Here is a 26,566-nt window from a genome sequence, read left to right as displayed (position 1 = left end):
GGAGTGAAGAGGAGAGACTCTGATTACTGAAGAACTGAAGGTGAAGAATAGGAGAGAAATATGTTTGAAATGCCTTGTAAACACCTTGCACGGGTCATATTCATCTTTGCCATCTCCGTTCCACTGGGTAGAGCGTCCCAGAAGAGTTATTCCTGGCAATCCCAATGTATGCTTGTCAGAAGAGTTTTAACAGGTTATGAAAGACTGCAACAGAACTGCAAAGTAGGGAGGGATGGGATGAGGAAATGCAGACATTTCGCAAGACTGATGAATGAACCGGTTTAACTTCAAGTCCAAAATGTGATGAATAAACCTGTATTCATTTCAAGAGTGACTAACTAAATATCTATTTAATTAGTCAGTGGCTATTTTTTTGTTGTTGTTAGTAACCTTTTTAATCTTACTTGTATTTATTTTTTAATTCTGGAATTTTAATATAAATCTTTACAAGTAAAATTGGGATAGGCCACAGTTTGAATACTTTCAGTATTGTGCAAGCTAAAAATGTACTCACCCTCCAAGGTGTAGATGAGTTTCTTTATCAGAACCAGTTTGGAGAAATCAAACATTACATCACTTGCTCACCAATGGATCCTCTGATCCTCTGTGCCGTCAGAATGAGAGTTCAAACAGTTGACAAAAACATCACAGTTATCCACATGTAATTTTGACAATTTAGTTGAATAATATATATATATACAGTAAATATATCATGAATATTTACATATTTAATTAAAAATATTTTGATTGAAAATGTTACAATGAATGCAAATTTTATGATTTTACCTATATAGATTTTGCTCTCTTAACACATACACTACCAGTCAAAAGTTTTTGAACAGAATGATTTTAATGTTATTTTAAAGAAGTCTCTTCTGCTCACCAAGCCTGCATTTATTTGATCTAAAGTACAGCGAAAGCAGTACATTTTAGAATATTTTTACTATTTAAAATAACTGTTTTCTATTTGAATATATTTTAAAATGTAATTTATTCTTGTGATTTCAAAGCTGAATGTTAAGCATCATTATTCAAACAGCTGTTAAAAACATCACAGTATTGCAAAAGTAATCCCCACGACTAGTCCAACAATTAATGTCTTGTGAAGTATAAACGGTGTGTTTGTAATGCACATCATTAAAGTTATTTGTGTTTGAAATGCACGTCATTATAATTTAATCATTAAAGGAGTAGTTCACTTTCAGAACAAAAATTTACAGATAATGTACTCACCCCATTGTCATCCAAGATGTTCATGTCTTACTTTCTTCAGTTGTAAAGGAATTATGTTTTTTGAGGAAAACATTTCAGGATTTCTCTCCATATAATAGACTTCTATGGTGCCCATGAGATTTGATGTCCCAAAATGCAGTTTAAATACAGCTTCAAAGGGCTCTAAATGATCCCAGCCGAGGAAGAATGGTCTTATCTAGCGAAATGATTGGCTATTTTCTACAAACAGTGGTAACGCTTTACAATAAGGTTCTTTAGTTAACATAAGTTAACCACATTAATTAACATGAACTAATAATGAACTGCACTTATACAGTATTTATTAATCTTTGTTAATATTAATTTCAACATTTACTAATACGTTATTAAAATCTTGTTAACATTAGTTAATGCAGTGTGAACTAACATGAACAAACAATGAACTACTGTATTTTCGTTAACTAACGTTAATGAAGATTAGTAAATACAGTAAAAAAACAATTTATATACTTTTTAATCTCTACACAGAGTACACACAGAGCTAGACAAGACGAGCATTTGAGGTTAAAAAGTATATAAATTGTAATTTTTTTTAGAAAATAACCAATCATTTTGCTATATAAGACCCTTCTTTCCTCGGCTGTGATCATTTAGAGCCATTTAAAGCTGCATTTTGGAAGTTCAAACTCGGGGGAACCATATAAGTCCATTATAAGGAGAGAAATCCTGAAATGTTTTCCTTAAAAAACATAATTTCCTTACGACTGAAAAAAGCCATGAACATCTTGGATTATTACAGACATTATCTGTAATTTTTTGTTCTGAAAGTGATCTACTCCTTTAAGAAGTTTTTAACTTCAAACAATGTCTAAAATATTAGTCCTCTATCCGTAATATTGCATTATCCAGTGAAAAATATCATCTTGTCTGATTCAGGAGAGCTAATCTGGTTGACTGATTTTAGCTGGTCTTCCAGCCTGGTTTTAACTGGTCAGCAGTCTGGTTTCTAGAGGGGTTTTGGCCACTTTCAACCAGCTAGCCAGGATGGGAGACCAGCTACTTCCTTCATAAAGCAGCTAAGACCAGCCAACCAGCTTTGGCTGGTTTTAGCCATAATTTTATATAAAAAAAACAGTCCAAAACACTTCTATAACAAATATTTGTATCACTCCATAAAATACTGTCTAAATACATAAACAAAAACATATTTTTGACCAAGTTGTTATGAGTAAACTGTTATATAAAGTAGAGTGGGCGTGGCCATTTTTGTAAATTGTATGGGTCTGGCTTTTTTAACACTGCTTGATATTGCAAACTAGCGTGTCTTACCATATTATTTTAATGTATTATCTTAATTATGAGCGCACTGGTTTGTAGTGCAAACAGTTTTACCGTTTTACTGCACGTTGTTATTCTTCTCATTATGTGGATAATGAACCGGAAGTCTCAGCCATAGGCTCACTATCGTGAATACTGAGAAAATTTAACATATGTATTGTAATCAAATCCACAGATTTAAATAGATAAAGTGTAATAAAATAAATACTTAAATGTATATATATTAGGTGTTGCCTTTGCTAGCCATAGGTTACCTGTCATTATGTGGTTATCCACTGACAGATCACCTCATTAGGACTGTAGGCTGTGTTCAGTGCTTGTGTTTGCTTTGAAAGTGCCCTTCCCTTCTCTCACGTTTCACTGCGACACGCTGGGTCAAAATGACTCCGTTATACCCCACAAACCCCTCCCATCCTCGCCTCGGGTTTTTACGAAGCGCGGTTTGCGGAACGGAGCCGCTCTTGATTATGCAACCTGGTCCACTTTCACGCACATCATGCCAATGCCACTGCAATGCAGCATCGACCGCACTGCTGCTGCCGTTCTGCAGTAGTAAACTGGCAAGCAATCATCTCGCGCTATTGAGTAGGCGTGTATTGAGTATCGATAAGGAGTGATGCAGCGAGAGTCAGCCTATAACCATCGCGCCAATTCCCCCCACCATCTTTCTTTTACTGTGAGAGCAGGTGCAGAGCAGCTGATTTACAAGTATAGTCTGACTATAAAATAGTTTTTAAAATCGCAGAATAATGTCTGTGATAGGTTTGATTGTGACATGAAGAGAGACAGATATAAGTAACAGTAAGTGAAACCAGTCCCTTTATATAAAAGATTGAGAACACAAACCCATAGATTAGAATAGACACTACAGCAACAGACAGCAACCTAGTATTAATTTCTATCACCCCCCCCCAAAAAAAAATATATATATTAAGAATTCTGAAAAAATGTAACTGTTTTAAGTATTGATAATAATAAAAATGTTTCTTGAACAGAAAATCAGATTATTATATGATAGAAGGATCATGTGACACTGAAGGCTGGAATGATGCTAAAAATATATGTTTGCTCACAGGAATAAATTACATTTTAAAATATATTCAAATAGAAAACAGTTATTTCAAATAGTAAAAATATTTTAAAATGTTGCTCTTTTTTTCTGTACTTTGGAGCAAATAAATGCAGGCTTGGTGAGCAGAAGAGAGAGACTACTTTAAAAACCATTAAAAAAACTAGTAGTGTAGGTTTTAATGAAAGCGAAGATGTCTGAAATGTACATTTAATTCACGTAAATTAAATAATAACGCTATTAATTACAATACATATTACATTTAAATAAAAACACTGATGACAATATTGCACTTGTGTGTGCCTTTTTTACTTAAAAAATATAACTATAGCTTACTTCACAAATCCAAAAACACTGGTGTATCCACAAATCCCTAAGTAATAAACAGACACAAAACATACATGCATAATAAGTTTGATTCTGGCTATTTATATATAATTCTGGACAATTTTATGTAACCTCCATCAGCTATGGGTGAGATATTATTTTATAATATTATTTATACTATTGTTGATGGTTGCTATCATTAAAAATCTTCACATAATATTAGAAGAATGTACTTTTAAATTACAGTAATATTTAGCTGTGTTTTGGTCAAGAGATTGTTATTGACGATAATGGAGATTTCAGTGAAACTATATAAAAACTGAAACTAAAATGTAATAAATCAATCAATAAATTTCGATTTTTATGTTTTATGTAAATAATTTTTCCTTTGAAAAAACGAAAATACACATCAATACAAATTCCTGTCAGTGGGTGTCAGCAGTGAGCTGTGACGCGCCCGCTCCTCCAATAGAAACAGAGAAAGAATCTTCTCACCACCATCGCTCTCCTCGTTTAGCATTGACACCCGATTAATCTCCTTCTGTTGATAATTCAAAAACTATATCGGCATTCGGTATATTCGATTCTATAACACCTGTTATCACTCAAGGGAATGTACTACAGATAGTCGTGTCAAACGTAAGTAATGTGCTAACACAGTTTGCTAGCATTTCTTGGGCCAGCAGCAGCAGCAGAAGCAGAGTGTGTATAAAAGCACACGCGAAACTTTTCGCCACGTTACCTTTACTGTAGACTCGCCATCTGTGGTTTATTAATAATTATATTTCACAGCTTTTCTGACTTTCTTGTGTAGTTAGTATTTAAGTAAGGATGATAGAAATATACAGATTTGTTTTAACTTCCTAGTGTTTTTCTGTACTACTGTGAATGTAGTATTTTACAACGATGATATCAAATGGAAAAACATTGTTTTGGTAATTTTGGAAATGTCGTAATTTATTATATGGTAATGGAACAAACTAATAATCATTAGGTGATACTTTTTCAAGTAAATTAAATAAAAGGTTTTTGAACAGTAAGATTTTTAATGTTTTAAAGAAGTCTCTTCTGCTCACCAAGCCTGCATTTATTCGATTCAAAGTGCAGCAAAACAGTAAAATTAAATATGAAAAGAAATATTTTTACTATTTAAAATCACTGTTTGCTAATTGAATGCATTTTAAAGTGTAATTTATTCCTGTGATCAAAGCTAAATTTTTAGTGTCACATTATCCTTCAGAAATCATTATAAAATACTGATTTGCTTTTTAAGAAACATTTTTATTGTTATTGATATCAATATTTAAAACAGTTGAGTACATTTTTTTCAGGATTATTCGATGAATAGAAAGATCTCAAGATCTGCATTTATCTCAAATAAAAAGCTTTTGTAACATTATAAACTATACCATTTAAAAGCTAGGAGTCTGTGTGTGTGTGTGTGTGTGTGTGTGTGTGTGTGTGTGTGTGTGTATATATATATATATATATATATATATATATATATATATATATATATATATGAATTTTTTTTTTTTTATTATTATTATTTTTTTTAAGTAATTATAGAAATTAATACTTTTATTTGTCAGGGATGCTTTAAATTGATCAAAAGTGATGAAAAAGACATTTATAATATTACAAAAGATTTCCATTCCAGATAAATGCTGGTCTTCTAAACTTTCTATTCATCGAATAAACCTAAACAAATTCTACTCCGCTGTTTTCAACATAATATTAATATTAACAACTTTTTTGAGCAGCAAATCAGAATATTATAATATTTTCTGAAGAGTCATGTGACTGGAGTAATGATGCTAAAAATTCAGCTTTGTACACATGACATTTTAAAATATATTCAAATAGAAAACAGTTATTTTAAATAGTAAAATATTGCAAAGGATCAAATAAATGTAGGCTTTGTGAGCAGAAGAGACTTCTTTAAAAAAATATTTTGCTGTTCCAGAACTTGAATTGACTGGTTGTGTGTGTGTGTGTGTGTGTGTGTGTGTGTGTGTGTGTGTGTGTGTGTGTGTGTGTGTGTGTGTGTGTGTGTGAAGTGTATGTATATATTTTTTATAGTTTACTTTTATTTCTAGCGAATTCCTTCATTTGATTTCTGGTAGGAAATCAGTATTATATTGCACATGATCTATCATTCATCCAGTGCTATTGCACTGAGAGTCTATTTGGTCAGGTGGCTTTGGTCATGTGCTTGTCTCTGATTCTGCCAGAAGAAGGCACTATTTCCCTTTATTTTGATGGGCCTGGTGTCCACTGACAAAGATGCTTCAATTTCAGACACTTGTCTGTATTTTTGTGAAGTATTTCAGTATCAGCAATCATACAGATTCAGGAACAGACTGTATGCAGTAGCTCTATCTGTGTGTTTTGGATCATCTCTCAAACCTCTGGTTGAAGCTGTCTTGATCAGGACGTTGTATGTTTGTCTTTTTGTGCATTTTCCTCACTTGACTTTTTCAGAACTGGGTATGCATTATTTGAAACTCACACTCATAGGAAATAGTATCGAAATAAAGGAGCACTCCCATTGATATGGCATAGCTGACAGTGACATTTAGATATTCAATCTGAACTGTCAAGGAAAAAATTGGGATGGTCTTGGGAGGATGTGTGTAGGCAGATGTCTTACAAGCTTCCTTATAGCTAATGATGTCTTACAGGTGTTGTGTTATCAGCACTTTGTGACGCAGCAGATCATGCCAGATATTTCATTGTCATTGTGACGCCTAAATTCATCCTTAGGATGTAAAAGCTGAAATGCAAACAGACACAGATCCTTGTCCACCACACCTAAGTTTAATGCTTGGCACACAACACACCCTTACAGATGAAAAGATAGGTATGGTTAAAGAGAGAATGCAATTGCATTCAGAAGCATGCCGTACCTGCTCCGCCACTCTGAGCATGGAGGTCATGGAAGTTATGAGGACGTGGCTCTTTTTCGGAGCACAATTACAGAGTTTGACTATTTGAGTTAAATTATTATTATTATTTTTTTTTTGGTTTGGTTGATTTTGGGTTGTTTCAATGGAAAATAATTTAGAAAAAATAGTCATTTAAATAGTCAAATATATTAAAGTGGCTATGGCTAAGAAAATATGCAAAAACATCAGTTACCATTTTTGCATATCAGGTCTTGTTTGTCAGTAAGTCAGAATATTATTTATTATATAAATAAATGTGTAAATACAAAAACATACAATACATGCATATATTAATAGATTTATATTTACATATTTATTAACATTAAATTAAATAAATAACATGAACATATCTGGTTAGAAAAGATGCAAATAAGAAAAATAAATTAATTCAATTAAAATGATCATTTATGATAAATTAAACTGGCTATATTTTCATAGTTTTGTCAGCAAGGCAGAATATTTATTATATTCTAACAAAAACATATTATATATTATATTCTAAATATGTATATACTCATACATTTTACACAAATACGTTTATTCATATTTATTATAATTAATAAATATATTTAATTAAATGAATTAATTGAATAAATTACCTGAACATATCTGGTTAGAAAAAATGCAATTAAGTAATTAATTCAACTAAAATAATAATTTATGATAAATTAAAGTGGCTATAATTTGAAAATATGCAAAAATAAAATTGCCAGTTGCCTTTTATGTCATTGCATATTAGCATAGCTTTGTCCATATTAGTTTAGTGCATAGTGCATAGTTTAGAATATTATTTATTATATTATATTACATTTTTAATATATTAATACAAAAACATACAATATATGCATATAATAATACATATTACATATACATTTATTATCATAAATACATAATGTATTATATTTAATTTAATATATAAATTACATGAGCATATCTGGTTAGAAAAATGCATAGTTTTGTTGATATTAGTCAGAATATTATTTATTATATCAGTACAAAAACATGCTATACATGTATATAATACATTTTACATATTTATTATAATTAATAAATTTTCAGACCTGTCTTTCTTAATCTCAAAATTTGTTCATGTGTTATTTGTAAAATGATTGAAAAACAATTGAAAATTAATTTTAGTCATTCGATTATAATATTGTATATGAAAAGACAACAACAAATGTGTTTTAGGTGATTAGAAAAAACTAAAGCTAAAAGTCCCTCTGAAAATAAGTTTCAAGTTACAAAAATATTGCTGTTTAGTTACAGAATGTGATATACCAGAATTATAAAGGTATTTAATGTTGAAAGTGTGTTATGTAATTATAGTGATATGATAAAGGATGTACACCTCCATCTGATTCATCTGCTAAAAGGAAGCAAGATTTTAATTATTACAAAGAAGGATGTTTGTGTGTACAAATGCTTGGCAACTATTGTACGTATTTGTGTTTCTCCCGCTCCTCCCCGCCTTAAAACACTTTAAACACTTTAAACTCAAACTCCTTCCTGGAGTGCAGAGGATGCAAGGGGGCGGAGACACAATAGCAGACAGCCAATCAGTGCGCAAGAACTGTTCTGTCCACGCCCCCTGGGCCGGTTCTGCCAGAGCTGCTTTGTGTGAAGCATGCAGGGGGCCACTGTCCTCCCTTTTGCTTTAATGGCTGTCAGAGACGCCGAATAGAGGGAGAGCAGCTAGAAAGGGGCTCTGTTTGATTCAGAGAGCAGCAGAAAAGAAAACACTGCACACACCATGATGCCAGGACATGCTAGAAACCCACACGTGAGTCTGATGCCATTTTGCCATTTGCTTTTCTTCCTCATTCCTTCTCCCTCCTTCCATCCTCTCCCTCCCCCGTTGGTAATGTTTGATGGTGCAGCTAGAGTCTTGTGATGCCTTTTAGCAGGGATGATGAGTGTGTGTGAGCTGGAAACATGGTGGGTTTCTCGGGAGCACTTAGTCAGAATGGGATTAGCGACGTGGCTTCTGGTTTTTATTTTTGTTTGGAGTAGATGACAGAAAGACTGAGGCTGGTGGGACATATGGGCAGTGCCCTAGAATCCCTCTAGTTCATAGTAGGACAACTGTGAGAGTGATGAAGATTTCCCAAAAGGCCTAGCACTGCCTTAAACTATGCCATATGCTGTTGTAACCTCATTTTTGAGGGACGCATGGGAGTTGGCCCTGAAGATGTTCTGTGACAGTTATTGGTAATAGAGCACAGACACTGTACTGTCTGAGATGTCATACCACAAGAGTAAAATCACGTGTGAGTGAATCTGTGAATAAGTCTTTATATTGCTTGGTTCTTCTTTATATTACTTGCCACAACTGTGTAATGTCAGGTTAAGATTACAGCTCATTTACACCACGATTGAAAGTTTGTGGTCTATAAGATTTTATGGAAAAAAAGGAATCACAGCTTCCACAAAAATTTAATTCAACATTAATAAAAAGAAATAAAGCCAAAATTGAATAATGGCTGCTGAAAATTTCCATTACAGGAATAAAATACATTTTTCAAAAATATATTCAAATAGAAAACAGTTACTGTTTTAAATTTTTTAATAAAGAAATTCTGCTTTGGTAAGCTTAAAAGACTTAAAATGATTTAAAAAAAGGTAAACCGCATTGTTTTGAACTGACCTCGGCAACAAACACAGTTTTGTTGTGAAACACACATAAGACACTGAAAATGTACATTCCTTTGCTTCATTTCATTCATTCATTTTGCCATAATGCTCACTTGGTCCAGTTTAACCAGTTTGTGTTTTCTAGCTTGATGAAATCGCTGTGTGTCAAGTGTGAAGAGTATCGTACTGCAAGGCTGTACATTTCTCAGTGGCACATGATATTGAATTATGAATGTAAAACATATTTGTGGCCCTGGACTTTAATTTTTGATTAGTAATATGCATTTCTAAGAAGTTCATTTGGACAACTTTAATGGTGGTTTCCTCAGTATTTAGTTTTTTGCCCCCTCAGATTCCAGATTTTCAAATAGTTGTATCTCAGCCAAATATTCTCCTCTCCTAACATACCATACATCAATGGGAAAAAAATAACCTTATGACTGGTTTTGTGACACAAAAGGGTCACAATTATCATAATAATCTTATACAATAATCAATTTGAAATAATTCTGCACACCATTTTAAATTAGATTTTTATGAATGCATTATTTAGATTATAGATGGATTATATTACACACATATTTACATTTTAGATTTTTTTCATTATAAACTAAACCACCTTATTCAGTTCATACCTTCTCATTCAAATTCAAAACATGGAGGCAATATTTTCAATATACCTCGTCTATAATAAAGATTTCTAAATTTAAATTAATTTAATGTTTTTGTAGGATATAATGTCAAACTTCAAAGCTTTAAAGATTGAAATTAATATACATAGTAGTAATTTAAAGATTTCTACATTTAAATTAATTTAATGTTTTTGCAGGATATAATGTCAAACTTCAAAGCTTCAAAGATTGAAATGAAGAATAAAAAAGCAAAGTCTTTGCGAAAGAGCTTTAATAAGCAGTTTGGCATAGTCTTTTATTTTTATATTAAAAGTAGTATTTAGTAATTAAGTAGTAATGAATAATAATGAAAAAAAAAAAACATTAAAAAGGCATTGAAAGTGTTTTACATACAATAACATATGTGACCCTGGACCACAAAACCAGTCTTAAGTTGCTGGGGTATATTTGTAGCAATAGCCAAAAATACATTGTATGGGTCAAAATTATTGATTTTTCTTTTATGTCAAAAATCATTAGGAAATTAAGTAAAGATCATGTTACATTAAGATTTTTAGTAAAATTCCTACTGTAAACCTATCAAAATGTAATTTTTGATTAGTAATATGCATTGTTAAGAACTTAATTTGGACAACTTTGAAGGTGATTTTCTCAGTATTTTGATTTTTTTGCACCCTTAGATTCCAGATTTTCAAATAGATGTATCTCGGCCAAATATTGTCCTATCCTAACAAACCATACATCAATAGAAAGCTTAATTATTGAGCTTTCATATATGGTGTATATATCTCAGTTTTGTAAAATTTAACCTTATGACTGGTTTTGTGGTCCAGGGTCACAAATGTGACTGGACCACAAAACCAGTCATAAGGTTAATGATTTATACATCAAGAAAGCTGAATAAATAAGCTTTCCATTGATGTATGGTTTCTTAAAATAGGGCTATATTTGCTTGAGATACTGTTTAAACATCTGGATGGAATCTGAGGGTGCAAAAAAATCTAAATATTGAGAAAATCATCTTTAAAGTTTTCCAAATTAAGTTGTTAGCAATGCATATTACTAATCAAAAATTAAGTTTTGATCTATTTACAGTAGGAAATGTACAAAATATCTTCTTGGACCATGATCTTAACTTAATATCCTAATGATTTTTGGCATAAAAGAAAAATCAATCATTTTGACCCATACAATGTATCTTTGGCTACTTAAGTCACCAATGCAACTTAAGACTGGTTTTGTGGTCCAGGGTCACATATTGATTCAGATATGTACCCATGTTTAAGCTTGAAAATGTTCCGTTTTTCAAAAACAAAGCCAGCATAAACACAAATTATGCATTTGTACGTGTCTAAGATTAAGAACCGTGTTCAATAAGGGTTCAGCTCTCTGGCGCAACTGGTTTGTCATGGCATTTAGTTCTGACGATTTCCATTTGACATTTCCTGTCATCTTTGGCTTTGTGACAGAAGACGACTCAAACCACAAACTTGAACTCGTTTGCATTGGCCCCAGGACACACCCTTGCGGCATTCCTCCGTGTTTAGTATAGGTTTCTTTTGAGTATGATTGGTTCGAAGCTTCTAGCTATATTCTTCGTTGAATAATGCTCTATAGAATCATATTACAAGCTCTTATGTTCTTGTGACAGTATAGATATAAATCAAATCAGGTTACCACAACTATTTACTTTTTATATTCTCGCTGGATGACATCCTTTTTTGTCTTCACTAATATCTTTTCGCTGTGAAATCTGATCTGAGCAACTTAGGTTTACTTGATTATCAAAATAAAAATCATGTTAAATGTAATTATCAAATATGATGCAGCAAGATTTTGAGAAATGGAGGACTCTCTATGTCATACTACATAAGCCATAAAACCCTAATGTATCAAGTTGATGAACAGTTGGAACAGTTCCATTTCCAAAAATTAGTTTTTTTTCTTGGCTATTTCATTTGTCAGGCTTTACAGAGTCAAATATAATTTATCTCTGGCTGGTTTGGTGATTTCCCTATAACGCAGTGGGACTTTGGCACTCATAATGATAACCACTATATTCCATGTACTTTGCTTCTGCTGCTTTCCAGTTGTGTTGTTTACTTTATGCCTGCAAAACAGGTTTGGAGTCTTTAAAATGGTCAAGGTACAAGCATTTGTAGGCGTCCTCTGGCATTGACGGAGCAATTTAGCAACTGGGCAGTAACGGATTGTATTTTTGGGCAGGTCACTTTCATAATGGATGCATAGTTTTATATTCCTCTATAGTGCTAAGTGACATAGCAATATATACCTCTTTTCTTCTCCTTATTCTGTTTTCATGCCTCAGAGTGTTCAGGTCAGGAATACTCATGTAAGTATGATCCTTCTCAATTTGGCAACCCCTGGCATGAAAGACTTGCTCTGATTTACTACAATACTATTTTCATACTGTTCTCTTTTATTTAGGCCTTAAACATACACTACTGTTCAAAAGTTTGTAATTAGTAAGTTTATTTTATATATATTTTTGAAAGAAGTCTCTTATTATACTCAGCGCCAAGGTTACTTTTAGCCAAAAATACAGTAAAAACTAGGGCTGGGTAAAGATTTGGATTTCTCGATTTTAATCTATTCTCATTTTTATGAAACAATATTGATTCTTAAATCCCAAGAATCGACTAGTCTAGCCTGTTTTTAGTTAATGAATGGACTATTGTAGCACACCACCCATCCAATAAATCGCTATAAGCGTCATGCTTTATTACTTTTGATATGAAACCGTGTCAGATTTCCCTCCTTTTTATTACAGTATTTAAACAATAAATGACGTTTTAGGGCTGTTTTACGCTGAGTAACAGATCGCTGTATCGCTTCAGCTCGTCTCATCCACTTTGAATGCCAGTTTCAGCACAAAATAAACATGAATAAACATCTGAAGGTATGTTAAAAGAAAGTACAACTTACCAAAATCTGTATCCTGCCTAATGTAATCACTCACTCAGTGTTTCAATGTGGAAAGACGTCAGGATAACAGCTTGTAAAATTATGTCATGTAATGTCACATTTACCTCAGAAAAAACGTATTCGGTGACCATAAACATGGTCAGCTAGAGAAATTAACTTTAGAGAAGAGATTTTCTTAACAGTTTTTCGATGTTTAGTCTGACTGCCACCATTTAAACGTTTATATTTCAAAAAACTAATTGGAGTAGAACTATAAAAACTTAATTTTATCCTTTGATATTATAGTAATGTAGTGCCAACTGACTCTCTAGTTGAGAGATTTTTGTTTTAGTTGAGAACATATATTGTTGATATAAAATCAAATCAAATTGGAAATCGAACGAAATCACAAGAATATGAATCATAATTGAATCAAATCATGAAATTTGTTTCAAACCCATCCCTAGTAAAAAAAACTGTAATGTTGTAAAGTATTATTTTTATTTTCTAATATATTCTAATCGTTCTAATATCCTGATTTGGTGCTTAGGAAACATTTCTTATTACAGTTGTGTTGCTTAATATAATTTTAAGAACTGATTTTCTGGATTCTTTGATTAATATAAAGTTTGAAAGAATAGTATTTATATGAAATAGAAATCTTTTGTAACATTATAAATGTTTACTATCACTTTTGATCAATTTATTGCATCCTTGCTAAATAGAAATATTAATTTCTTTCAAAAATACAAAAAAATTTATTTCAGTGACTGAAAAAACTTTTAAACGGTAGTGTATAAAACAGCTTAAGTTTCAATCTGGGATGCTGATTGGTCAATACAAGGTTCAAATTGTGCTAAAAATGCACTATACGGTAGTCTTATCTATTAATTTCAGTTTAGATGTCAGAGACTAGTGGAAGAATGGCACTAAATGAACTACTGCTTTTAATGATTTTCTCATGTAGTTTTGCAGAAGTATGAGTAAGCTGACCAAATTCGCCTGCTCGTTCTTATGCAAACTCAGAATAATGTATACATTTTTAATCATGTTCCTCATTTAGGAACTTTACTATCTGAAGACCCAGCAAGCAGAGGGGAAAATGGAGCGATCAGAGAAAAGATCGAAACGACTACGCGTGTGCGTGGCCACCTGCAACAGAGCGGACTACTCTAAACTTGCACCCATCATGTTCGGCATCAAGTCTCAGCCTGAAATCTTTGACCTGGATGTTGTGGTGCTGGGTTCACATCTCATAGATGATTACGGGTAAGACTGCTCAATTATGCTAATCATAGTTGTTTTCGTTTAAGTCATTTAACTGATCTACATTAAATTGGTGAAGAGATATTGAGTCACTGACAAACATAACTTAAATAAATTAGTTTTGTTGTTCTCACCCCGAAATGCTTTTTCATCTTCAGTAAAACTGAAAAGAAGATAGTTTGTCCATTCACAGACAAAAAGAGTTGAAACATTCTTTAAAACTACTTTTTGTGCTCTATGGAAGAAAGTAAGTCCTACAGATTTGAAATAAATGATGACAGAATTTTCATTTATCGGTGAACTGTTTCTTTAAAGAGATCTGATCCTGATCTGTATTGACTGTAATTTAGCTGATAATGTCTCATAGTAAAGGGTTAGTTCATCCAAAAATGAAAATTCTGTCATTAATTACTCACCCTCATGTCGTTCCAAACCCGTAAGACCTTCGTTCATTTTTGGAACACAAATTAAGATATTTTTGATGAAATTCATCAAGAGCTTCTGACTTGCATAGACAGCAACAAACCTGAAATGGTCAAAATAGTCAGTTGTATGCTATGAGAATACTTTTTGTGTGAAAATTATGGTTGAACCACCTTTTGGGGCCTTGAAAGAGTCTTTCTTTGCTGTCTATGCAGGGTCAGAAAGCTCTCGAATTTCATCAGAAGTATTCTAATTTGTGTTCTCAAGATGAACAAAGGTCTTAGGTGTTTGGAACGACATGAGGGTGAGTAATAATGACAGATATTTAATTTTTGGGTGAACTATCCCTTAATGTGAAGAACATAAGCTGTAGGTCTGGTAACTCTATCTTCATCTGGGCTTGAGAGCTTCAGAACATGAATCGGCACTATTTCTCACTGTTTCCATGGAAATGTTGGAATGCACCTCTTGACGGTGGGAGTTTGGCTCTCACAGTGGGCTGCTGATGGTGGCTGGGAGTCATTGTCTTTTATCAATGAAGCCAAACCAGCCTTGACTCCTCCTTGGGTCATGTAAACTTGACATTACCTACGGGGAGCAAAGACTCGATTTTTCAAAGCAAATGGACAACATGCTGTCTCTTACCATTCAGGATTTGCTTTCTACAACATTTCTGGCTTTGATGCTAAATACTAAACATAAAATAACATTTTGAAAATTGACTTAAAGGGTTAGTTCACCAAAAAATGACAATTAGCCCATGATTTACTCATCCTTAAGGCATCCTAGTTGTATATGACTTCCTTTTTTCAGATGAATACAATCAGAGTTTATTATATTAAAAGGATTTTCAACAGTCTAAAAGAAGTCCAATAAATAAATAAAGCACATCTATCCATAAATGAATATGCTTCACATGGTTCCGTGAGGTGAATAAAAACCTCCTGTAGCGAAATCGGAAAACATTCATATTAAAAATGTTATAAACACTGAAGTGCAAAGCAGAGAACAAACCAAAACACCAGTCAAGATGTACAAAACAAGGATTTGTAAAGAAAAATATCAGAGGATTTCAGTATTAAGCCAAAAGGAGACTGGTTAAAACTGGTTAAGGAAACTTTGCTTTGTTTACTCTTGTAAACAATTGTTGGTTTTCGCAAAACTAGATTTATTCTAGTCTAGAGAATATAACGTGTAAAATATTGATATTTTTCTTACAAAATCGCATCGATTTACTACAGGAAGCCTTTATTTATCCTCCGGAGCCGTGTGAGGCACTTTTTAGTATGGATGGATGCTTTATAAGATATCTTGTGGAATGTTGAAAAGAAACACCCGCCCAATGCCATTTAAAGCTTGGAAAAGCCAGGCTAATTTTAATATAACTACGGTTGGATTCGTCTGAAAGAAGAAAGTCATATACACTAAATCATAGGCTAATTTTATTTTTGGGTGAACTGCCTCTTTAAAATGTTCACTATTCTAACTGTATAATCCAGCTAAAATGGTATTATAATATTTGCATTCTGAATCCCAATTGATCTTCTGTCTTGAATTTATTTGCATACTGAATTGTGATGGATCTTTCTTGCCCTTTGATGCATATTAGGGTTACAACTATGAATCACGAAAATTAATATTAATCATTAATGAAAAGAGTTTACAACAGATTTGGTTATTGATTAATCTGGAAAACAAACAGAAGACGCAGAGTGTGCTGCTGTGGGAAAATGCATGACCTAAGTTGTCCTAAACTTTAAAATGCATCATAATAAAGGGAGAGTTCACCCCAAAATTAAAATTCGGTCATTAATTACTCACCCTAATGTCGTTCCAAACCTGTAAGGCCATTGATTATCTTCAGAACACAAATTCAAATATTTTTGATGAAATCCAAGAGCTTTCTGACCCTGCATAGACAGCAGTTTAACACCCGGAAAGGTAGTAGGGACATTGTTAAAATAGTCAGTAGTTCAACTGTAATTTTATAAAGCTACGAGAATACTTTGTGTGCACGAAGAAAACCAAAATAACAAATTTATTCAACAATTTCTTTTCTTCCATGTCAGTTTTTGCCGCACGTTCATAAGACGACCATGCATGCTGCCGATGCAGGAGCCAGTGTAATCAATGAGTATTTTCTTTCTCTCTTTTCCAGAAACACGTTCCGTATGATTGAGCAGGATGAGTTTGATATCGGCTCTAAGTTGCACACCATTGTTCGTGGTGAGGACGAAGCTGCCATGGTGGAATCCGTGGGTCTCGCACTTGTGAAGCTTCCTGACGTGCTTCAGCGCCTCGCACCTGACATTTTGCTTGTTCATGGCGATCGTTTTGACGCGCTGGCCTTGGCAACAGCAGCAGCTCTAATGAACATTCGCATTTTGCACCTGGAAGGTGGAGAAGTGAGCGGAACCATTGATGATTCCATTCGCCACGCCATCTCCAAACTAGCACACTACCACGCCGTCTGCACGTGCTCGGCTGAGAGACACCTCATCTCTATGTGCGAAGACCACTCTCACATTTTATTGGCCGGCTGCCCGTCATACGACAAGTTGCTTTCCGCCCACCAACGAGACGATTATACTGATATCATCAAGTCGTGGCTTGGTATGTACTGTAGATGAATGGGAGTTGGCAGTTATTAAAGGAAAAACAAAGAAAACTATAAACTATGCAATCAAAGAACTAATTTTGAAGGGATAGTTGACCCAAAAATTAAAATTACCCCATGATTCACTCACCCTCAAGCCATCCTAGACGTATATGACTTTCTTCTTTCAAAAGAAAACAGTCAGGGTTATATAAATGTCTTGGCTTTTCCAAGCTTTATAATGGCAGTATTAACAAAATTATGCATATTTAAAACTTTATAAACTGTAAAGTTTATTCCGTTAACTGTCGCAAGAACAAAGTTTTGTTTACAGCAAAAGAAAACCAGTCTCCTCTTGGCTTATATCGAAATCCTTTGAAAAGTTTTATATATCGAAAGTTTGAAATATGGATTTTTTTTAGACAAATGCATCGCTTTGCTTCAGAAGGGCTTTATTAACCCCTTGAAGCTGTGTGGAGGACTTTCTATAATATATGGATGCACTTTATTGGGCTTCAAAATCTCAGCAGCCATTCACTGCCATTATGAAGCTGGGAAAAGCCAGGACATGTTTTAATATAACTGTGATTGTATTCGTCTGAATGAAAAAAGTCATATACACCTAGGATAGCTTGGGGGTGAGTAAATCATGGGGCAATTTTCATTTTTGGGTGAACTATTAACTATAACTACTATTGCTATCCAGTGTTTCCCCTACCATTATCTTAGGGGGGCGCCCCGCCCCCCCAACGGCACCCCCCGCCCCCCTTGAATGTCAAGTTCATTTTATTTTTGATATAGCGTCAGATCACAATAGAAGTCATTAAGGTTATCTTTCCTATAGAACAGGGTTATACATTGTTCTTTTATTAAACAAACTAAATTGCCTTGTGTTATTTATCTTATTTACACGAAGGCATGTCATTTCTGTCTTTACATGATCGCGTGTTTACAATGTCTCATCTGCGAAAACACAGACGGGATCGCGGACTCCATTCATAAAAACCGAATCTACTATAGCGCGAAATGCCACGTAAATTCGTCGATTTTTGGATTAATAAATCAAAAGTTGGTCTGTTACTTCATTCAAATCGCGATATGGACTAGTGTCTGTGAAAACTGAAATGCAAAAAGACCGTTTCAATATGAATCCTGCATGCTCCGTTTGCCTCTGTATGTATGAATGGTGGAGACGCGCTTTTACTACACGCATATACTGAAGCACACGTGACGCTCCCGCTAATTTTGGGCATTTGCATCTCGCATGAACAGATAAACTCAATATCCAAAGCTGCTGTGAGTGTCACTTTTACCGTTTCATTTGAGAAAACTAGCATCATAACATGCTGTACACACAGAAACTTCAAGGCAACCTGTCAAAATAAAAGTAACATGTAACAGAACATTAGTCTTGTATTACTTTTGTACAGTATAATGTAGTTGTTTATATATTCCTATTTAAATAATTGACATGAAACAATATATATGATAAAAATAAATATAACAAGATTAACCACTTAATTGTAGAAAAAATACTACAATTATTATTTAAATGTTAAATTATTATTATTTATTGATTTTAACAGTAAACCTCTGTTTGTTTGCCAAAAATTAAAAGGGTTTATTTTTCATTTGATTAAAAATAAATAAATGTTTATACTTTTAATTTGATTATGAGAAAAAATAATACACACAAGAATTAAAAAAAAAAAAAAAGCAAAAGTTGGTAGAGCCCTATTGTTCAAAATGTTAAAATAGAGAGTTTTGGACTTATTTTTCCACTGAATAAGTCTATAATAATGTTTTCGTTATTTCACAAAGTAGGGTAAAGTACCGGGGAAAAAAAAGTAACGTTGGCTACCGGCACCCAACCCCCTAAGACCCCCCCCCCCCCCCAACACTGGAAACCTAGGGGAAACACTGCTATCCTTTATGTATATGTGATTTTTTTTTTTCTTAAACAGGGGATGTGAAGGAACAGGACTATATTGTAGCTCTGCAGCATCCTGTTACCACAGACATCAAGAATTCCATTAAGATCTATGATTTAATGCTGGATGCCATCATCTCCTTCAACAAGAAAACTCTCATTCTCTTCCCAAATATTGATGCAGGTCAGTTTTTTATTTTGTTGTCTTTTTTTTTTTCTGTTTGACGTTTCTCAGTTTTTTTTTCACACTTTATGTGCTTGATAGCATTATATATACTTTTAATATATACTTCCCGGGTGCAACTGTGGTTTCTCTTAAATTTAAGGGCTTTATGTGACCCTCGGTGGCTTTATCAGTAGTGTGAGAAAACTTACAAGGGCTTTAGAAACAGACAAAACAGTTTGGAAGTTTGTTTTGAGTTTGGTGTTAATGACCGGTAGACACTACTGAGCCAGCAGTCAAAGCAGAGTTGCCGTTTCTTCAGTTGAATAGAAGTGTTTACAGAAACACAAGGAGGGGCTGGGTGGTGTGACCAAAACTTTATATCACAGTATGAGTAATTTAATGTTAATAGATGAAATATAGTTGTTTTTGCTGTAACTCCAATGAAAAAAAAAAAAAATACAGCCAAAAAATGCAGACAGAATGTAATCAATGTTATTTTAGTATAGTATAATTATATGCTATTGTAGTATTTATTCATATTTTAAATTAGACTTTTGTGTTATATTTTCATTTTTCATTTTAGTTTAAATCCAGACTACTATTATATTATATTATATTATTATCTGCTGTTTAACTTTTTTTTTTTGTTAGAGTTACAGAAAAAATAACTATATTATGACCATTACCATGGAAGTTATTATACTGTGACATAAACTTGTGGTTCCACCCACTCTTAATGTATTTAAAGGAGAAGTTCACTTTCAGAATAAAAATTAGCAGATAATTTACTCACCTACTTGTCATCCAAGATGTCCATGTCTTTCTTTCTTCAGTCATAAAAAAAATGTTTTTTTGAGGCAAACATTTTTTTCCATTTAGTGGACTTCTGTGGTGTTTGAACTTCCAAAATGCAGTTTAAATGCAGCTTCAAAGGGCTCTAAATGATCCCAGCCGAGGAAGAAGGGTCTTATCTAGTGAAATGAAAAAATTGACAATTTATATATATTTTTTAACCTCAAATGCTCATCTTGTCTAGCGCTGCGTGAACTTTGTGCATTACGGTTCAAGACAGTTAAGGTATGTCAAAAAACTCATCTGTTTTTCTCTTCCAACATCAAAATCGCTGTACATTGTTGCAGAAGTACTGACCCAGTGTTTTCAAAGTGAACGTGCAAGGAAGGTCAAACACCCTTTACAAAACAAGGTAAAACAGCAATGTTGGATGACTTTGAAGTTGGAGAAGAAAATGAGATGGGAGTTTTTTGACCTACCCTAACTGTCATGAACCGGATTACACAGCGTTCACGTAGAGCCAGACAAGACGAGCGTTTGAGGTAAAAAGTATATATATTTTTTTAGAAATTAACAGATCGTTTCACTAGATAAGACCCTTCTTCCTCGGCTGGGATCGTTTAGAGCCATTTGAAGCTGCATTTAAACTGCATTTTGGAAGTTCAAACTCGGGGGCACCATAGAAGTCCACTATATGGAGAGAAATCCTAAAAATTGTTCCTCAAAAAACATAATTTCTTTACGACTGAAGAAAGAAAGGCATTGAACATCTTGGATGACAAGGGGGTAAGTAAATTGCCTGTAAATCTTTGTTTGGGAAGTGAACTTTTGTTAAGAAAAACGTACTAGTTGAAATAGTCATGAAAATTCTTCCCTGAATAAATGCTACAGAACTGTAATATTATTCCGCCCCATTAATGCCATACTGCTCTGTGTTTTGTGTCATGTAGGCAGTAAGGAAATGGTTCGTGTCATGAGGCGGAAGGGAGTGGAACAGCATCCGAACTTCCGTGCGGTAAAACATGTTCCGTTCGATCAGTTCATCCAGCTGGTGGCACACGCTGGCTGCATGATCGGAAACAGCAGTTGTGGAGTTCGTGAGGCCGGAGCGTTCGGAACACCTGTCATTAACCTGGGGACTCGCCAGACGGGTCGAGAAACAGGTGAGATTAGTTACAAATATGAATTACTGACCTTTACAGAGGAGATTAAGGCATTATGGCAAGATATAATCACCATTTGTACTCTTTATAGTGTTTGTTAATTTTCGGCCAAAATGTACAGTAATTAATTTGGATCCTTGAAATCAGCATGGCGTGTTTGTGCTTCTATATAGGCCCAGGCTGCTTTTTGTTTAATCTTTAGTGTGAGCCTTGATGGATCAGGTTTACCAATTCATGTTTTTTTTGGCAATAGGGGAAAATGTCCTACATGTGCGAGATGCAGACACACATAATAAAATATACCATGCTCTGGAGCTGCAGTTTGGAAAACGCTACCCCTGGTAATGAATTTTTATATATTATGTAAAACAGATTTTTTTTAAATATATATAATTTAATAATTTTTTTTCTTACCTTTTTTTAAATTTATTTTTTTATACTTTCTTAATAATTTAATAAAACATTCATTTTAGTATTTTCAGTTGTCAGTTTAATTTTATTTCAAGTTTCTTTTTTCTTTTTTTTTGAGGATATTTATTTTTTTATTTAGTACTTATTACTAATTTAGTTTGCAATTTAGTAATTTTAGTAGTTCAACTTTACCTTATTTTATTTCTGTAAGCTGTCAAGGCTACACATTTAAGGCAACATACTTTTATTTTTATATAAATATATTTCATTTCATGTTCAATATTAATAGATTTTATTATTGAATATAATGTTATTTTATTTAATTTGGTTACCAAGGCAAGATATGTTTTTCATTTTAATGTTTACATTTATTTTATTTCAGATTTTTTCATTGATGAAAACAATATTTATTATTTTTAATTAACAATAGCAACACTGGTCTAATTTATTCAGAAACTAATATCAAGTCAATAACTGACTTATCAAACAGTATTTTTGACTCTGAACCACAAAACCAGTCATAAGAAGCACAGGTATATTTGTAGCAATAGCCAACAAAACATTATATGGGTCAAAATTATCGATTTTTCTTTTATGACAAAAATCATTAGGATATTAAGTAAAGATCATGTTCCATGAAGATATTTTGTAAATTTCCTACCATTAATATATCAAAAATTAATTTGGATTAGTAATATGCATTGCTAAAAATGTCATTTGGACAACTTTTTAAAGGCGATTTTTTTTTCTTCTGCACCCTCAGATTATTGATTGTCCTATCCTAAAACCAAACCATACATCAATGGAAAGCTTATTTATTCAGCTTTCAGATGATGTATACAGTAGTCAACATTTGAAGTGGATAAAAAAAGTTAATCAAAGTTGTCCTAAGACAAGAACGGGTATTGTTTTGGTTTTAGGACAACTTTGATGATAGGTTTTGATCCACTTTAAATGTTGACTACTGTAAATCTAAAAAAAAAGGACCCCTTATGACTAGTGTTGTGGTCCCGAGTCACATTTAGCATATTTGACTTTATGGGCATCATATCAATATATATCACATATTTTTATAGATAATTAAATGGGTTCATTTTTGTCCATTCTTAGATAACTCAAATATAACATAACCATAAACTCAGATCCTAAACAAACCCTGTGTGTTCTGGCTCTATCCCCTAGCTCCAAAATTTACGGTGACGGGAATGCAGTCCAGCGCATCTTGAAGTTCATGCAGTCCATTGACCTTTCTGAGCCACTACAGAAAAAGTTCTGTTTCCCGCCAGTGAAGGAGTGCATTTCTCAAGATATCGACCACATTTTGGAGACACAGAGTGCCCTTGCTGTAGACCTTGGGGGGACCAACCTGCGTGTCGCCATTGTCAGTATGAAGGTATGCAGAGCAAACCTCTGGAGTCAGATGTTGAGATCCAATTCATCTTTTAGAGGATGCAGGACATGCTGTACACTCTCAGTACAACTGTTTGCTTATGACAGGATCTCTTTGTGTATGCCAGATTGTGACGTGTTTTATGCAGCAGGATGTGCAGCACCTAAGTAAATATTTAATTCATCTGACGCACACAAGTCTTTTTGTAAAACAAACAGCGACGAGTTCGATCAGAAAGGTTGTGTGTAATCAGCTTTTTTTGTGTGGGTGAATGGTGCAGTTTCCTGGACCACAGACTGACACAATCACTATTAAATATGTCATATGTCACATTTTCAATATTTGGCATGAATACAGACCCACACTTTTTTCAGACTTATATATTTTACAGTATTACTTACTAATAATTTACTAAAGGTGACATGTAAAATTCTAACTTTTTTCGTATTGTGGTATAATCGGGTCCCCGGTATATCTACCAACCCAGAAAACGTGAAAAAGAACAACCCAGTACATTTTTTTGCTAAGCCTTTTTCTTGTGAAAAAAAACAAGCTGCTCAGATTTTGCTCCCCCCGTGATGTAGATAGGAGATCTTATTATAATATTACTGCCCCTTAATCTGCACGTTTCCACCCATGGCACCACCATTTTGTTTTTGCAAGCCACAACGGTGTACCAGTTCTAACGCCATGGCAAAATTTTGCACAAAGCATGCTAACTGTTCTATCTTTGGAATACTATTTAGAGTCCCAGCCTCAGAGGAGACAGGAGAGCTGTGGATTTATTTACTGTATATTACGCTGCTGGCACACAGTTCTAATATAAACGTGAAATTTCTTTCCCAGCTGTTTACCTTCACAGACATAATCGACTTTTTTATAACTCATATGTGTTTTTAACGTAAACTTGTGTGTATTTGACCGTTTAAGCGCAATAAGACATGAAATCGAAGTTAGTTTTGTACTCACATGCCCTGTGACAGCCGCTTTCTGTGCGCGTGCTTCAGATGTGTGTGCTGAGAAAACCCTATATCAGAAGTTTAAACTAATATGGTTTAAAACACATGATTTCAGCGGGATAGACATGATAATCAAAACCAAACAGACGTTTTTTTAGACGAGTATCGAAGGTATGATCTGAGGCACAGTCCCCTTCTGGAAAAGTGGGTGAAGAGCAGCAGCTTTTTGCATTTAAAGAGACATGACAAGAGACACGAAAACAGCGTATATCTGCTTCCAGTCAAAATAGGCATTTTCAAAATGATATAATAAATGGTCTGTGGTGTATTTAGAGCTAAAACTTTTTTTTATAATACATCTAAAAATGGCCAAGTATCAGACAGAGATATTATTTCATAAACATTATAAACATCATACTGGTGCTCAGAGTCTAAAATGAAAAAGTATGTTCCATCTATATTTAAATGTCAACTTAAATGCTGCAGTTTGACCAAGTGTTTTATTGGTTTAGGTTTATAACTATCACATGGTCCATACTTCCAGTCAGAGTGATGGAGAGGTACAAGTACAAGACAAATGATCAATTCAACAGTATAAAAGCAAAACATATATCAAATTGTGGTAGCAAGGAAAGATTATTTGTTTTAATTTGCATGTATACAATTAACATTTAAACATATGGGGTCTATAAAGGTATTTTGCGCTAACCAAGGTTGCATTTATTTGATCTCAAATATAGATAAAATGTTATATTGTGAAGCAATATCGAAATTGATATTTTTTTTCATTTTCCTGTAAACATTATGTCAGTTTTGCTGCTTAATTGTTGTGCAGTACATTTTTTTAATAAATAGAAAGTCTGAAATTAAAACATTACTACCATACACTACCAAAAGTTTTTGAACAGTAAGATTTTTTTTGTTTTTTAATCAAGCCTGAATTTATTTGTTCCAAAGTACAGCCAGAACAGTACAATTTTGAAATATTTTTACTATTTAAAATAACTATTTTCTATTTGAAAATATTTTAAAATGTAAGCTGAATTTTTAGCATCATTGCTCCAGTCACATGATCCTTCAGAAATCATTCTAATATTCTGATTTGCTGCTCAAAAACAACGGAGTAGAATTTTTCAGGTTTCTGTGATGAATAGAAAGTTCAGAAGAACCGTATTTATCTGAAATCGATATCTTTTGTAATGTTACAAAAGCTTTTTTTTTCAGATAAATGCTGATCTTTCTATTTATTAAATATTCATAATAATAATAATACAAATGTTAATTGAACAGCAATTTTACTGTTTTGCTGTACTTCGGATCAAATAAGTTCAGGCAGAAGAGGCTTCTTTAAAAAAATTAAAAATCTTATTGTTCTAAATGTTTTGCCTGGTAGTATAAATGTCTTTACTGTCACTTTTGATCAATAAAATGCGTCCTTGCTGTGAAAGTATTAATTTATTTAAAAAAGTTCTTTTTTTTTTTTTTTGAATGGTAGTGTATCTTGATATGATTGGGCTAAGAAATTAAAGTTGAAGTAATTTACTGTGTAATTTTTCCTGCAGAATTTCATTGTGATGGTTTAACAAAAGGTTGTTTTTGTTGCTTCATATTTGTTTGCTTGTTTTTTTTACATTTCCTTAAACATGAAATTAGGTTTCATCTTGTAAATGTGTGCTTGTGTTTCAGGGTAAGGTGGTTAAGAAATATATCCAGTTGAATCCTAAGACGTTTGAGGAGAGGATTGAGCTGATTCTGACCATGTGCAAACAGGCCATGGCTGACGCTGTTCACCTCAACTGCAGAATCCTGGGTGTTGGTATGTTTGCGTTTGTCCTGAGTCCTTTTCTACATGTCCATGAATTCACTCACTCACTCACTCACTCACTCACTCACTCACTCACTCACTCACTCACTCACTCACTCACTCACTCATTCATTGTCTATTTCTTTCAGGTGTGAGCACAGGGGGCCGTGTGAACCCACAAGATGGCATAGTCCTCCACTCCACCAAATTAATAAACGAGTGGAGTTCGGTGGACATCCGCACACCTCTTTCTAGCGCCCTGCATCTCCCTGTGTGGGTCGATAATGACGGCAACTGCGCCGCCCTTGCTGAGAGGAAGTTTGGCCATGGCAAAGGCGTGGAGAACTTTGTCACCATTATCACTGGAACCGGTCCGTCCCCTTTATATTACGTCTCTTAATGCTAGTTGCTAGGGTGGTGGGTTTTCCTTTTGTTTGATAATGCAAAGAATGATGCTTGACAGAGAGTGGAATTAAAGCTGTTAGACTGGTAACACTGGTTATTAATGTTACTACAATCTTACTGTCGTTAACTTTTGTTAAGCGGCTGCCTACCCCTTGGAGGGTAATTCTCAGGAAACAGTA

At 33.6% G+C, this 26,566-nt stretch overlaps 1 protein-coding gene across 4 annotated transcripts in view; it reads left to right on the top strand.

Moving 5' to 3' along the window:
- Positions 1–4,435: 4,435 nt before the first annotated feature.
- Positions 4,436–26,566, top strand: part of gne (glucosamine (UDP-N-acetyl)-2-epimerase/N-acetylmannosamine kinase) — a 26,764-nt gene continuing 4,633 nt past the window's right edge. The window contains exons 1-11 of one of the 4 annotated variants that reach the window (XM_073842112.1): positions 8,555–8,674; positions 12,487–12,510; positions 14,146–14,351; positions 16,930–17,384; positions 19,332–19,481; positions 21,206–21,418; positions 21,672–21,759; positions 23,012–23,222; positions 24,691–24,738; positions 25,865–25,994; positions 26,132–26,353. In XM_073842112.1, the coding sequence (XP_073698213.1) occupies positions 8,645–8,674; positions 12,487–12,510; positions 14,146–14,351; positions 16,930–17,384; positions 19,332–19,481; positions 21,206–21,418; positions 21,672–21,759; positions 23,012–23,222; positions 24,691–24,738; positions 25,865–25,994; positions 26,132–26,353 (1,777 nt within the window). In that variant the 5' untranslated portion in view covers positions 8,555–8,644. Of the gene's footprint in view, positions 4,586–8,550; positions 8,675–12,486; positions 12,511–14,145; positions 14,352–16,929; positions 17,385–19,331; positions 19,482–21,205; positions 21,419–21,671; positions 21,760–23,011; positions 23,223–24,690; positions 24,739–25,864; positions 25,995–26,131; positions 26,354–26,566 lie in introns of those variants that run through there. The other 3 variants (XM_073842115.1, XM_073842113.1, XM_073842114.1) reach the window with 3 other exon arrangements.

The sequence above is a fragment of the Garra rufa genome, chromosome 6 (assembly GCF_049309525.1).
Source record: "Garra rufa chromosome 6, GarRuf1.0, whole genome shotgun sequence".
NCBI lineage: Eukaryota > Metazoa > Chordata > Actinopteri > Cypriniformes > Cyprinidae > Garra > Garra rufa.
The sequence above is the reverse complement of the archived record's forward strand: the minus strand, read 5'-3'. Positions and strand labels throughout refer to the sequence as shown.